The sequence below is a fragment of the Lepeophtheirus salmonis genome, chromosome 7, assembly GCF_016086655.4.
Source record: "Lepeophtheirus salmonis chromosome 7, UVic_Lsal_1.4, whole genome shotgun sequence".
NCBI lineage: Eukaryota > Metazoa > Arthropoda > Copepoda > Siphonostomatoida > Caligidae > Lepeophtheirus > Lepeophtheirus salmonis.
In genome coordinates, this window is record NC_052137.2 from 10,408,541 (window position 1) to 10,424,918 (window position 16,378).

At 29.9% G+C, this 16,378-nt stretch overlaps 1 protein-coding gene across 5 annotated transcripts in view; it reads left to right on the forward strand.

The window, feature by feature from the left end:
• Positions 1–16,378, forward strand: part of LOC121121446 (uncharacterized) — a 242,521-nt gene that overhangs the window by 207,802 nt on the left and 18,341 nt on the right. For 4 of the 5 annotated variants that reach the window (XM_071889826.1, XM_071889827.1, XM_040716379.2 and 1 more), the window contains 3 exons: positions 5,336–5,944; positions 8,789–9,000; positions 11,853–11,944. In XM_071889826.1, the coding sequence (XP_071745927.1) occupies positions 5,336–5,944; positions 8,789–9,000; positions 11,853–11,944 (913 nt within the window). Of the gene's footprint in view, positions 1–4,635; positions 4,763–5,335; positions 5,945–8,788; positions 9,001–11,852; positions 11,945–16,378 lie in introns of those variants that run through there. The other variant, XM_071889828.1, reaches the window with a different exon arrangement.

Below are 16,378 nucleotides of genomic sequence, written 5' to 3' on the forward strand. Positions count from 1 at the left end.
AATTACTACTGTTACAACAGGCACGAACTAGACATCATAAACATCTGACTCAGTAACCAAACGGTCTAGAGGGTCAAAAACAGAATTTTTTCATTTTAATAATATTCCAAGACTTTTCATAGATGGAGTATTTTAGCTTTTTAGTCCAGTATCTTTTGATTGAATTTCACAATTTCTCAAATAGAACAAGACACCTAGAACATTCCTATTCTAAATGATGGTTGAAAATAATTATGGCATATTTTCCTTGAATTGTACTAAACTTCTTTTCGGACTAGTAGTCATATTAGAATAGACCATCACCAATTATGTCTATTCTGTAGTCTTTGACGCTTTGATCCGTGCAGTTTGTTACAGACATGTTTTTATTACAGTGTTCTTAATTATATGTTATTGCAAATTTTATTAAATATTATTAATCTGATTAGCAATTTTTCATCTACAATCCGTCCAACCGTAACTACCAAGTTGCGTTTCCACCTTCCAACTACCATTAATGTTTCATAGATAAATCGATAAACCAAATCATAGGGATATTTTTTTCTTTATCAATTTCATAGGATTTTTTATAATAAGGTGTATATCTTTGAAACCTTAACTTAAATTTGCATCCGCTTTCTATAATATGACATATGATATTTCTATGCCTAGTTGGGGCTCCTAATAAAAGTTTATTAAATGAAGTATTTTGTTTCAATATTTACCGATTTCGGTTGTAACTTGCTTATTGGTATTAAATGGTTTACCTCGATAGCGTTATAATATACATAAATATCCAATAGGATAGTTCCAACATCCAATTCCAACACACTTAATTCTAATAGTTTGCTTTTATCCTTGTTTACCGAAATATTTCATCATAGATTCTTTATTTTAATCAAAAGGTAATTCACGAGTCTCCGTTTAAAAAACTTAATTGTCTTGAATTATCTATATTGTAAATTTGATTCATACAAATAAAGAATAAATTCCTATTTTAATTCAATTTATTCTGTCTTCTAAATTTAAATTATGGTGCATTGTGATATCATGTGAATTTATTCAATATATTCGTTCAATAATATATAATTTATTATCTCTAACTCTTTTTTAAAGAAGTTTTTAAATAAGTAATTAGTAACGACAAAATCTTACATTCTTTATAAAAATAAATAGGAATGTTATATTCCTCCTATAAAATAAATGTTAGTGCTTTAAAAAGATTCATAATATGGTATGTCTATATAGATTTCGATGATACCGACAAGATTTTTGGAGCAAACAAAACAATAATATATTTTCCCTTCAGTTTTATTTGTTAGTTCATTATTTAAGTTAATTAAAAGCAACTGAACCAACGTATTGTGAATTTCAAGTGAAATTCTTACCTCTTTACTTACAAAGATACTTTACCATAGTAAAAGTATATACCAGGTATGCACCTATAAAATGATACTTTTTTTTTTAATTTGAACGTTTATTGTGAAAAAATGGTTACAAATTCAATTTTCAAAGTATGCGTCTTCGCCAGCCACACATTTTTTCCATCTTTCAGGCAATTTATGAATGTTTTTCCAAAAAAATTGTTCGTCTTTGGCTGCAAATCAGCCATCAATCCATTTTTTGGCTTCAGCGTGAGAATCGAAGCGTAAATCATTGAGTGCGATGCAAACAAGTGATAATCGGAAGGTGCCAGCCAGGTCTGTTGATAAGCTGCATGAGCAAGAGGTTCCCAGTTGTTCGATTTAACAAGCTGGAGGGTGGCTATAAAGCGATGACATGGTTAGTTGTCATCAAGGAAAATTATCTTGTGCTGCCTGGTTTCATACTGTGGGCTTTTTTTCGTATAGTATGGTTTAAATCGGTCAATTGTTGTTGGTAGTGATCACAATTAATGGTTTGGCCGGGTTGTAAAAGGTCACACAGCAATCCCTTCTTTCCGAAGCGATCTGGCCTTGCGGTTTGTTTGCCCTTGCCATCACAGTCAAAATATGATATTTTTCGTTTCGGATTCTTGAAATAGCCCCACTTTTCAATACCAGTTACGATTCGATGCAAAAAAGAATTCCTTTTGTACCCGGCAAGCAGCATTTTACAAGTGGTTTTTCGATTTTCTTGCTGCCTTTCATTCAGTTCATGTGGCATCCATCCACTTATCTTTAAAATTTTCCCCATAGCTTTTAAACGTTTTCCAACGGTCCGATGGTCAACAGCCAATTTTTCTGCGAGCTGTACTTGCATTTGGCAATCTTTTTCATGGAGCAATGATTGCAATTCGGCGTCTTCTAACTTTTTCGGTGCCGGCCGCGTTCTTCATTTCTCTCGTCGAAATCCACCCTTTGGAATTTTTCAAACCACCTGTAGCACTGTGGTCTGCTTAGAGCTTGTTTACCGTAAGCTTCCACAAGCATTTGATGGGCTAGAGAAGTGTGTTTCTTCAATTGGTAACAGAAAATTAATGATGTCCACACATCGTAGTTTGTAAGCACAAAATTAGACATTTTTACCAGCGAAAAAAGTGCGTTTTTGAATGAAACTATACAAACAATGAATTAAATATTATAAGCATTTGATTTCTGGACTGATTCATAATGTCTAACTGGCGACACCTAAGGACCAATAGCCGAAAGTCTAATTTCATAGGCGCATACCTAGTATAGCTACCATCATATTTTAAATATACAATATCAAGACGTAGCCCAATGGGCACGTGATCAGGAGAAATTATTCTCTTGAACTCAATGTGTGTAGGTTCTCGCCTGGTTGTTCCTAGAGAAGGAAATATACATTTTGTATATGGACTTTGAAGACAATTCTCAGGTCAGATGGAGTAAATGTAATTCTATAATGTTTACGTATACCTAATCATTGCAACTCTATCCAATCAATTAAAGAAATAATCCTTTCCGTTTAGAAAGTCCAAATCTCGAGTGGCCATAAAAGTTTGTTGTACTATTTGGACAATGGAAATGAAGTTAAAGTATATAAGCATTTAAATTAACTTCCTCTATTTAGTCCTTAGTGTGAAATAAAACAATGAATCCTCGTGAGTACGGAGGGTACAATTCAATTTATATATATAGATTTTTTTCCATTTTCCTATTCGTTGTGTATGTAAATTGATCTATTGACTACTTAGCCAAGAAACTAATTAGATACAAATAAAAATTAATTGACTGTTACTAATGACTCTATTCGGTAATTGACTTTTGACGAATATGCATGAATACTCACTCAAACTAAGTTCTTGTATTTATTTATTTTTCTGGGTTTTTTTTTTTTTTTTTTTTTTTTTTTTTTTTTTTTTTTTTTTTTAGATTTCTGTCAGGCTAATGATCTATAATTATAAAGAAATGTTAAAGGATAGTGATTATGTCTTCCAAATGAGGGCGGTTCCCTCATTTATTGTTCAAATCTTGCCAATATGAGGGGTTTTCATTAGTTTTTTCATTAAACCAAGTAGAGCGGAAAGGAAAAAGTGGGAGCAAAGTCCAAAATCAAATTGAAAATAAAGCTGATGGAGAGCTATACCTCAGTGGATCCTCAATTTGCCATGAATTATTCTCTTGAAATCAATGTACTTGATGTTGATGCTAGGGCAATCCTAAAATAAGAACTAAAGAATAAACATGGTTTTGTTATTTTACTTATTAGTATTTAAAAAAAAATTAAAATCGCCCCCAAAAATTACCCTCGTCGGAAGTTTTGTTTTTGAACCTGAATGTATTATTTTTTTTAACTTAGTTTCAAACTCGTGAATGTTGGGATGATTAAAGGCCCTTTTATATTTGAAATAATAGCTTTATAATATTTTAACTAAAAACATAGTTTGAAGGCCATATTAAAGGTCAAAGGTCATCATCTACAAATTTTTATTTTATAATGCTTACTAAAGTATATTATTTTTAGAGTATTTTGTTAATTTGATATTCTTTTGTGTATAGATGAAAAAGTTAGGTTTGAAAAGTTTTAATTTTATAATGCTGTTTTTCTAATCTCAAATTGAATTGAAAATTATTGTGTTTTTTTTTAAATAAATTACTAATTTGTAAAGAGATTCAAAGTTTTTAATTTAAAAGTAATGATGTTGAATTTATATAATCAATCTTCTGATCTTCTCTAAATTTTTAATTCACATGACATCTGTTTTCTGTCGATGGAATCTTTTGGTTTGCTCAAGAAGACTTTAGAATTCTGTTTGAATTAATTGTAAGTCTGATTGTGTAGGAAATATCTAGTCTCTCACTAGTTGTTATTGTTTTCATATCAAGATAAAGTTTATTCATTATAAGTATTAATTTATTGAATCAAATATGATTTTTAAAGAATCAGAACCTAGTACATATATATAGATCTATTTCCTTCCTTTCTTTATATAAAAGATGAGAGAGTTTTTATTATTAGTTATTGATATAGCTTTATGTCACAATGTTAACCCCAAAATATTAAAAGTTACTATGAATGTATATTTTCTCTCAGCTGCTGTAGTCTTCTTGTATGCATTAATTTGCCCCATAATAAATATGTAGATTTGTGTTGGTCCTTATATATTTAGTTAAGTTAGTTAGTACCGGTCTTAAGACTTTCAGTACTACTTAAACAAAGAATAAATAAAGTTGAATGACGTCATCAAGGATCTAACTTTATCATTTTTAGGACTAATATACTGAACACAAGCTCAACGTGTAGTATATGCATGGAAAAATTGCAAAGTGCAGACCATGTCATCAAAAGATGCCCCGCTTTATCTTACAAAAAACATCAAACAATGAATGAAGGAAACGAAGACATTCGTATTTTAAAATTTATGAAATGTAAAAAAATAAAAATATTATTGAACTTATATTTTTACAATTTTATTTTATGTATGTATGGCAAGCAATAATAAATATTTAACTAACTTAACTTAACTAATTCAAACAAGAAAAAATACAAATTTTTGGAGAAAAAAAGTGTACAACTTCAAAGAACAATTGAATACGTATAGTGTTATGTTGCACAAACTTTAATGGACTTTCGATATTCATACTATGCAGATATCAATTTTGATTCTGGTCGATAAGTTTGTTTTCGGTTTTTTTACTTAGCAAATGCAATTAGATTTTAATCTAATAAGTATCTCATCATCTGGTATTTTATGCAAGAATAATGAATATGTTAATTTTACGTACATGTATATACTGAGTTTTGGGGTGAACAAAATACGGTATTTGTGTGTAATTATTTGTTGAAAAGCTTTAAAGGGAGTTATAACTAATTAACAAAAAAGACTCATTCAAAGACATTAGTTCAATCTTGTAACGAAAGTTTGATTTATTTATATATTTGTAATTAATTATTGCTTTTTTTTATATAGAAGACTTTCTCCAACAAATCGCCCAGTTCTCCGTCGTGAGTCTGCCCAAGACTGTGGAGATGAAGAAACTGGATCTCGCCTTCACCCTGCCCTTCCTGACCTGAAAATAGATCTACCTCCAGGAGAATCAGGAAATCCGTCATTCGGCAACAAGTCAGGTACGACAAACCCAGCCAACGGACCATCAACACCTACATCCAACACAAATCCCTCCAATCCTTATATTCGCTCAACCACTGGTACAACTCTTTCGCCCAATCCTGATTCCAACATGAACGTGAATCCCCTTTATCAACGCCGTCATTCAAATTGTATGAGAGGAACCACGAGACAAATGACACGAAACAAGTCTGCTCCCGCCACTCCATTGAATCGAAGTTTAAATAATGTCATGAGAATATCAAGAAGTCCTTCTAGAGATGGGTATCTCATGGTTCCTTGTGATTCGAGTCGTCGAGCTCGTGGAAGCTCTCTCCCGGAGAGTCGGAATGATGATCTCTACTGTCTTAGACAATTTACTGTTTCTAATAAGAGGGTTGTGAATCGTGGAGACTCCTTGCAACCAAGGTATTGTCGAAGTAACTCCTCCATTTGTTCCAGTGGCTCAAGGTAAGTCTTAATCACTTTACCAGACATATATGAACATGATTATAAATTAATAAACAATGGACACCAAAAGATATAATTTGAGCACAGATGAGGCCATTACATTTAAATTTAAGTAAAAATGCAAGTAAACAAAGAATATATTCCTTTATTCTTTTTGTCTCAATTCTATTTTATCAATTGGTATACTTTTATAGAAAGTACATTACTGAAAGCTAGGTTAGGAATTCCTTGCATGAAATACAATTTATAGTCCATAATGGAGAGTACATATCTAATCATCTAAAGTGAATTGCTTCTTCTTATGGTTCTCGGACACATTGCCGAACAAAAATTATAAATATATTTGATGATAATTGTAGTCAGAGACGACCTTAGGATAAATGAGTTTTGATCAGGACTTACCAGGTACATAAGAGCTCCAATACATTGATCAAAACAATTGATTTATTTGAATTGTCAATTTAATCTTAATCAGTGATGAATTGACTCCTTTAATCATTTTTTTCTCTTTTCAATTTAAAAAAATTAATTTTTTGAATAAATTTCAAAAATCCACAGGGGTTCACAAAAAAAAATTAGAAATTATATTTTTTGCTCCACTGCATAATTTGCCCTCATGAAAAAAAAATTATCCCTACTTTTGTGTAAAAATTTTCATAAATTCTAATAAAAAGGAAAAATATTTTAATTTGGGGAGGGGGGGCTAAAGACAGGGGCGGTGCCCCTGACAATTCCCTTTTGCCAATGTTATTACTTTCCCCTATCCCTAATATCTAGATCGTAGCAAATCGTAATAAGAAACAATAATTATAGAAAATATGTTTTAACATATTTCTTAGATACAATATATTTCTTCAGCATATGAAGCTAGAAAGAGGTTATTATATTAGCCGTAATTGCAAAAGTATGATTTCCAATTGATGTGCTTCAATAGATAATCTATCATAAATATTGATTATCCATAGTTACATCGATAATTTCGAGCATGCTTAGTTTGACTGATAGTCTTAACTAACTAACTAAGAGGATTTAATTTATGTGTTCGTATTATATTAAAAAGTATAGTCAAACTCATATATGTACATTATGTATAAGATATTAGAAAGATAGACGAATTTTAATGGAAATGGATTTGATGTAAGGAACAAATACAAGGTTTTAAATAATATATTTGTTTGTTGAATATATTGGACAAATAGTTTTAAAGTTCATTTATACTTACATTTATGTTTTGTATTTTTATGAAATAATACTGAAAAACATATTATATGATTTAATAAGATGATATAAAGGAAAAATTTGCAAAATGAGAGATGTTTTTCTTCAAATAATAGCATAATTTGAAAAAAAATTATCATAATATTAAATTAAATTAATACAACTTTTGCATACGTACAAAAAAAATTCATAACAAAGTATATTAGCAATTTTATCCATTTAGTTTTGGGCACAAAAGAGAGTATTTACTTTGAGTAAATACTTCTACCTAGTGCTGTGTGAGTCCTTGTTTAGACTGAGGACTTCAGTTCAGTTTGTTACCAATTAGTTTCACTTGTCACCCTAAAAGAAGGTAAAATCAATCCCTCGTGACGTCATATAGGGTTTTTTCTTCTTTTTTAAATTATTCTTTTATTAAAGTTGTAGTAAAAATAATCCATTATTTTTCCAAAAGATAGTAATGAGTATCTTACACTGTATTATTCTGATTGGCTAACGATTGTTAGCGAATGAAAGAATAGATTTCGTACTAAAACCCCAGTTTTCTGATTATTTGGGTCTGTTTTGCTTGAGCGCGCTTCAAAGAAAGAACGCAAGCCAATTGGTTGAAAATGGGAATACTGTTGATGGAACTGATACTGTAATAGTCATACTGTGCAACTTTTTGTTATGTCAATTTCGGTAAGTTTAATTCACCACGCTCTGGAAAGTCAATTGTCGACAATGTTGATAAAATAATGGAAATCGTCGAGTCAAACAGTCATATAGGCACTGTTTTGATGGCCAAAGAGATAAACGGAATTACGGAAATTATTTTTTTAAATAAATAAAAAAACTATTAAAAATAATGAATTCCTTTTACTACTTCCAGAAATAAATATGTAACATATCTAATATAATTTATTTGACTTTTAAGCCATTGATACTTTAATGAAAAATTCAAAGAACTGATAGGACTAATCCTAAGACTGAACTGAACTGAACTGCAGAAATAATGACCCACACAATATTACTTCTACCTAATCTGAGGACTTTAAATAGTCATCAAGTGTAAATATATTTTGTATGCGTATTTTGATGAATGTTAAAACCATATGATCAATTCACTCATCAAAACCACAATCAATGAGTAAAGCAATTTTTTTAAGAGCAAAAAGATGTAATTCTTTTGTGAAGTGCTTTTTTGCAAGGATTTAACACTCCCATGAAGAAATTATGAGTTTCTTAAGAATTAAATGAATCTTCTGAATGGTTAATTGTATAACTTTTTTTTATGTTAGATCAAAACTGAACTTATTAGTGATTATATTCTTAAACAAGAGTGCTATATTTAGGTGAAGGAGGAATTACGTCCCACACTTATCTACTTCTTTAATATGTAATAAATTAAGAATTAAGGATAAGCTGCTCAAATTGGCGTAAACTACTTGTATTTTCTAATGAATACGTGCAGGAATAAAACCTCAGATTACATTTTATCAAATATTCTATACACTCATTAGTTGAGTATAATTTTATGATTCAATATTTTTAGTATATTTTTTATTTCAATTTAAATATATGGTAATATAGTATGCTGTATCAATCTTTGAATAGTACCAAGAAAAAATCCTTCTATGATTTCAGCCTTTCCTATTCACATTCTGGCCGTTCGAGTCTAAGAAGCAGCACAGAAGATGATGATGCAGCTTTATCTCGAGATGGGTCAATCGGAGGACCTGGAAGATCTTCAAGGTTTACTGTACTCATGCTTGGAGCAGGGGATGTAGGGAAAACGCTACTCACATCTCAGTTCATGTCGAGTAATGATGTTGGAGCATATGGAAACGATAGTCAAGGTATGTACATACATAAGGGTTAAGATTCGGAATACTTCAAAATCTAACTTTAGCGGGATAAGTTGGCATATGTATAGAAAACAGGGGCTATACTTTTGGATTAAAAAAAAAAAAAATTACAAAAAATGTTAAAAATCACAGCTGTTGACAAAAAAAAATACGTAAAGAAGAAAGGAAGTATAAACCATACTCTTAATACTTAAATAGTCAAACAAAGCACATATGTATAGTATTTATTGGAAAAAAACTTAATAAGGTCACAGCTTTTTCCAAAAATTAAGTCTTCTGGAAAAAAAAATTCAAATATAAAATTTTTCGTAAAAAAAATTCACATAATAAATTTTTTCGGAAATACTTTTAAAAGCAGTTATTCACAAAAAAAGGAAATTTTTTGATTTTTTTTAAAAATCCTAATTACATTGATAATATAATTAGAATTTTTGTAAGAAAAATTCAAAAATCCATAGTTGTTTACAGAAAATTAAATTTTTTAGATTTTTTTTTTTTTTTTAATTATTTTTTTTTATATTTGGGGGATACAGTTCCTCCAACCCACCTCCTGAGGACGCCCCTTCATAATTAATTAATATTTTATAAGTGTATATCACAAGGAATTCGTAATTATACCCAAATAGTTGTATAATTTCATTTTTGGTTAGGAAACAAATTAAAACCCTCCATTTTCTAGTATTATAACATAACTTAATTTAGTGAAAGCAAAAAAAAATTAGATCAAGATTTAATTGATTGAACTAATTACATTCAAAAGATAAAATAGCTGGGAATATATATTTTTATATCTGTATAATAGCTATTATTTTATTTATCTACCAGGGAGTGAATAAGTCTTGCACCACTTCTTAAACTATATTCTTGAGAGGTGTTGAGAACAATAAAGTTATGCATATTAATGTAAACCTGTTATTATTATCTTTCAAACGAAGTTTTGCAAACAAATATATAACACTTTTGCACAAATATGGAAGAAAAATAAAATTGGAGATTGTATCTTTGATCTTTGCCGGCCATGACACCTTAGACATAATCAAGCTGCTTGGGGTCAACTGCCCCGATATCTTCATCATTTGAAAGCCCTGGAAGATTGCACAAGGCTCAATTAACGTCCTCAAAGTGGTAGGCCAGTCATCTTAACCCCCAAAGCAGATAAACACACTTTTGAAGCAAACCCGAACACGTCCAAAAAAGAGTTTATAAACAAAGAAGTCTGAAAACAGTTTTACCGTGTTAAAAGTGGTCAAACAGATTTGGGGAGTGGCAATTTTTGAGCCAAAAACATTACCATTCCGTATGAAGCATTCTAGAATTCTTCTAAATAACATTTTTATTATTGGGTGGTCCATTGAAATCTGAACACTTTCTAATTGAATAATTCATGAAGGTTAGTTTATTGAAATTAATTCATATGTCGATATATATAAGCATATGTAAGCAATTAGTTAATGTTAATTAATAAATGATATTTGTTAAAGTTTAAAATTCAAAGTGTTCCGATTTTAATGGATCAATCGGTAACTTCTGACTACCCCATAGCCTGGATCTTAACCCGCTGGACTACAGCATCTATTAGCAAGTGAAGTTCAAAACCTATCAGGTCCACCACATCAACACTGCCGACCTAAATTCTTGTACATATGAATAAGAGGTGGAAGAAGATGAGCCGCAGCAGCATCTCACATGTACGAGTATGCACGGCCTTTCAGCCCACTTGGAGGCTGTCATTACCGCCAATGGCGGCAAAGTTCACCAATAAATTTCCTGTGCAAATATTGAATAAGTCTCCCCTTAATATCTACCATGTCTGAGTTCATTTGACTTTATTCAGAAAAAAGAAAGGGGGTGCTAGACTTGTTTCACTACCCAGTATACTGCACATACTTGTATAAAGTACAGTTTTAGAGTAATAACAGATCTATCTTGTTATGTAAGCAGACATTTATTGCAATTTATCACGACTTCAACAACTAAATACTCGGAAGAACAATGAGTAATACTTAAAACTTTTATTACATAGTTAGATCTAGGTATATAATCATTTGTCTACGTGTCAAATTTAGATACTGTTACACACGGAATCAAGTTATTTTGAAACTTAATAACATCATATATCTAAAGAGCTATACAGGCATTCTATGTATGTATTCATTTTTCTCTATGAATGACAATCTGAAACTAGAAAGTGCACTCATTAGAGTGCAAACCTCTGCCGGAAATCATATTAGTAATGTATCTCAATTTATGATAATGTTATAGTCGAGCATGCATTGCCAACTTGAGATTGACCTCTCAAAATTAAGTGACATCTTACTGTTTATAAATATAATAATCCTACAAGTTTTTACAAAAATCGGTCAGTAACTTTTTCCGTAATCCTTCTTACCAACAAACAAACAAAGGTATTAACATGAACTACATTGGCAGAGATAAAAAGAGCAAAAGTATCAAAAGATTAATTCCAAAAATAACGAGTTTTTGATATACGAGCTGGAATTACGAGTTGTTTTTCTTTGATACAAGCGAGTCAAAGATTGGCGACAGTACATTGGAGCTGCTCCAAGGTTTAATTTGTTTCGTACTCTCAGATTTCTTTGCTTTTACATTTTCTTAGTTGCATATATATATTTTTTTTAAATAATCTAATAATAATCAGTAACTCCAGGAAAGTTTTGCTGTATTTATATTTGAATTTAAAGACAAAGTAAAGAAATCATTTGCTTGCGAAAAACTTATAAATCATTTGTATTAAAAAGTATTAAAACAATATTTTTTTGTTAAAAAATCAAAAATTAGGAAATTAGTTAAACTAATATAATTTCTTTTATATTTATATGAAGAGGAAGAATATGGTGAAAAATGCGTTTCGGTTCTACTAGAAGGTGAAGAATCTGAACTAGTTTTTATTGATCGACCCTATGCAGAAATGTCTGTAAGTATATTCAAATCATATTATTTCTATATAGATACATATGTATGTCCCCAAAATCAATTGTATTTCTCTTATTTAATAAGTTCATATTAGACATGTTTTTTGTTATCTATTAATGTTATTCATATTATCTCTGTATATACAATACATTATATATATATATATATGTAGAGTAAGATTAATGATAAAAAAGAACACTCAAGTGATAAATGAGTTCTTACATGTATATCCCATTTTAAACCCAACTTGATTACATAGGTATCATTTACATATCATAGCATCAAGAAAATGACATATCATATTCATCAGGAATCATATGAGAGCTTTATTGAACCTATACTCATAATTATATAGGTGCATACTTCCATCATTTAAGGAACATTCATTATGTTGGTAGATAAGAGCATATAAAGATGCGTCTGCATAAAAACAATCTTGAACAAAAAAAAAGAATCAGAGAAAATCCCAATTTACTTAGAATTGTCTCCCTATATACATACAAGTCATTATTTCAATGACATATACTAGTCAGTTATATATATGATGTTATTGATTATTCATTTTCTTCAAAAAGTTATCTCTAAAAAAAATCCACAGTAAATAAATAAACAAAAAAAAGCTACAAAATAGATAAAAGTTTAATGAAAAAGAATGAGCCGTAGTTTCATAATATATGGATAAAAAAACAAAAATAATTATTCTGTAGATCATTCATAACTTTTAAACTTCTAATAAGTGTGTATTAAATGGCGCAACAATTTTATGTTTTTATCTGAGAAGGAGTAATAGTAGTGTATTATATCCTCAGCATAGTTCCATGAAGACCGATACGCTCATGGAATCTTAACGGAGAAGGAAGAAAAATGGACTACGGCTGCAATCAGAATATCTCTGATTTCCACTACTGCCAACTTCTTAATATTAATAATTTGTAAATAGGAATTGATGATAATTCGTCAAAGAGTACAGATGTAATCTATAATTAATTTTAAACAAAAACATTTTAGGTTGCTTTTGTGTTGAGGGGCCACATACCTACATATATTAGTTTTTAAAAAAAATCTGGTTTTTTTCCTTCTTTTTCAAATCATATATTCCTTCTCGTGTTTCCCATATCGAAAAATATTATTTATAAATTTATATTGCATAACATTAAATATGGTTTTTATATTGATATCAATAGTTTCTTCATGTTCTGTGATTAAAAATAATACATTCATTGATTCTTATTATGCTCATATCTATCATGAAAAAAATGACATAAGCCTGATAAAGTATTAATAGTGAGTACATGCAATGGTATTTGAGACTGACCGATATAACATTTAGCCGGGTATATGTAAACATTTTGAAAAGTGTACAAGTCAACAGAAAAATCTTCTAAGCTTCATATAAAGTTATAGTAAATTAGTAAAAGAGTTTAGTAATTAAGGCGTTGATCATGAATTTGTAATACGTTTTTGGTTTTTAAACGCGTTCTGCTTGGAAAAAAGTAACGCCTCGATTTTTCATTTCTTTTCAAGCAAAAAAAAATTGTCTGAAGCGTATATAAATTAGTCCTCTATTTACAAAAGAGCATTTACTTCGAATAGGTCTGATTTAAATCAATATTGATTTTAATTTGATTGATGCATTAAAGATTCGGGATAAGCGTGTTAAGTACTCCTAGAATTTTAAATGGTAGTTAAAAGATGTTTTAAAATTTAGAACTTTTTTTTAAACTAGGTTTTATTTATTCAAACATATATACAAAAAAATATGTAAAATGAATAAAAGAAAATTTGTGTGTATAAAAAATATATTTAAAAAAAACACCTCAGTAGAAATAAGAAAACATGGTTCATAACATGGACAACTATAAAAAGATACTTAAAAGGACTCATAGTGAATCAAAATATTTTTTAAAAAATCCCCACTTCTCACCCGGCGATATTCTTAAGTGTTGGTACATATTGATGATTATTCCTAATGTATTGGCATGTCTTATCGAAGAAAATGGATAGTGGTTTATAAGATTCCAGGCATAATACTAGGAAGTATCGTGCAGCTGGGAAATCTTCAAAGAAAAAGCTGCATATCTAGCAGCATTAAAGTAGCATTCTCATCCATCACATTAAACACTTCATCCTTCGTAATACGCTGAGCTATGAGAGCTTTACAGTTTCAAAAAGCAGTCAAGATGGTTTTTTCTTCTTCGGAACTACGCGACTGGTGAGTAGGAAAACAAAATAGGAAAATAGGCTGTCAAGATTTGGTTTAAAATCTCTTATGAAGCAATATTTAAGGAATATAAAATATCAAAATACAGACTATATTAAAAAAAGGCGTGTATAACGTTATTAAATATTTTACGACAGTCTTTACAGAATAATTTGAATTTTATAATCTCAGGAGATATCTAAAACTGAGCGGTAAACTTTTTCCCATTATTATTAGCACTCAAAGAGCCCATAATTATTTTATCCCACGAATTAGTAAGGTCAAAAGCTTTACTATATCTCCTGGAGATTACTTCGCATCCAACGATTCAGAAATTCTAACGTCAAAGTTTAGACACCACGGAACAAGAGAAAGGTGTTAGTTCAAGGATCTATGAAGAAGGAAGAGAATTCTTCTATTATTGAGTTACTATTAATGTCATGGAATGTAAGGAAATTATTCCGAATGACAATATTTTCCAACTTTACAGGATCTCCCTTCTTGAAAAGAGACTTCTATTAAGACTATTAGCGAATAATGTCTACCGTACTATTAGAGTTAAACGATGATATTTTATTCCATACTATTCTATGAGAAGCTGTCCATTCACTAGATAAATTCATAATTACGTCATTTGATGGATCTCAACTGAATCTTAAAAATTTATAAGCAGGAGACCCAGCATTACCATTCCTCAATCCTAAATGTGATTTAGCCGTAATGTTTGTAAAAATATTTATGTAAATTTTTAGCAGTGGATAATCCAAAAGAACCAGTTCTTCTTTTAATTTTGTGCAAAGTCTCTTTAGAGCATTAATGTAGCTATGATCAAACAACAGCTTCATCCATTTCTCCTCTTCCTTTAAGACTTTTTCAGCTATAGAAGTGATAACTTTAGCCATATATAATATTTGTATTATGTAAATTCATTATTTTACTCAAGTTGTACCTCAGATATGATCGACAACATTTTGAGCGTGGGAGTTTAACTTTTGCCAATTAGAGAAAGCAAGGACATCTCTCTCCCACTCAATTCCCAAGATGTTTACTTTATTTAATACTTTTCATCCACCAACCTATCAAAAGGTAAAGGAAATTATTAACCTACAGGGAGTTTTTTCAATATTAATTTTAAGTCTTGAAATACTTTAGAATTTGTCGAAATAAAACAAAAGTATTTCAATTCTTTTTTACAGGTTGTCTTTTGAATTTCCATCTACCATTCACTACGTATAGATCAATTATGTATCTTCTTTCACCTAGATAGATTCTGAAGCCTCCATATGTGAGTTTCAAGGAGTCATTTAAATACTCCATTGCAGTAACGAAAAGTAAAGGAGTGACTGGACATACTTGGCTGCAGCTTTTACCTAGCACTATCGTCCCACTCCTTTCCAACAGTTCCATTTCCAAAATCAATAAGTTAGAAATTTGTCAAATATTATATATAAAAACACTCTTTCATATATCAAAACAAAGAATTAAATAATGTCACTTATAACACTTTTGCTCCTGGTCCATGGAATATGTGTTGTTTATTTATTTTATAAAGGATATCGGCATATATAAGCGTTATTAAAGTAGAGAAAAGCCTAGGTTGTCAATGCTATGAAAATAATGAAGGTGGAAACATAAGGTCATAAATCATCGAAATTGAATTTAAGAAGGACTAATTTTCCAAGGAATGACATAATTTTATCAATTCATTTATAAATATATACACTCGGGAAAGTAAGTTTTTCGATCAAGGCGAAATTGTAGATAATATGCAATTCTTTTAATTAACACAATAATTGTAAAATAATGAAATTAATTGAGTTTAATTTAGAACTGTCAAAAATGAATTATAGGTATGGCTTTTATTCTTTTGGTCACCATAGAGAATAATCGGATTTTTATATATATATACCACTTAAAATTATGAGAAATTACTAAATTGATATTTATTTTTGTTTTCCCAATTAATTTTCCTTGTGGTAAATATTATCAGGATTAAGTGAGTACAATGAACTTTCTCTACACAAAATTATGAGTTCATTATTTGGAAATGTTTAGACCTTTATTTATCTAATGTTAGAAATAGTCATAGCCTCCCAAGATTTAAAATCAGAAACTAAATACTAAACAATAGTAGATATATTCACAACTGATTGAATGATATATTCTTGTAGTAAATATTTTCGTGTTAGTGGCTGAATGATTAAAAAAAATGGGAATACTTGTACTTTTCAATAT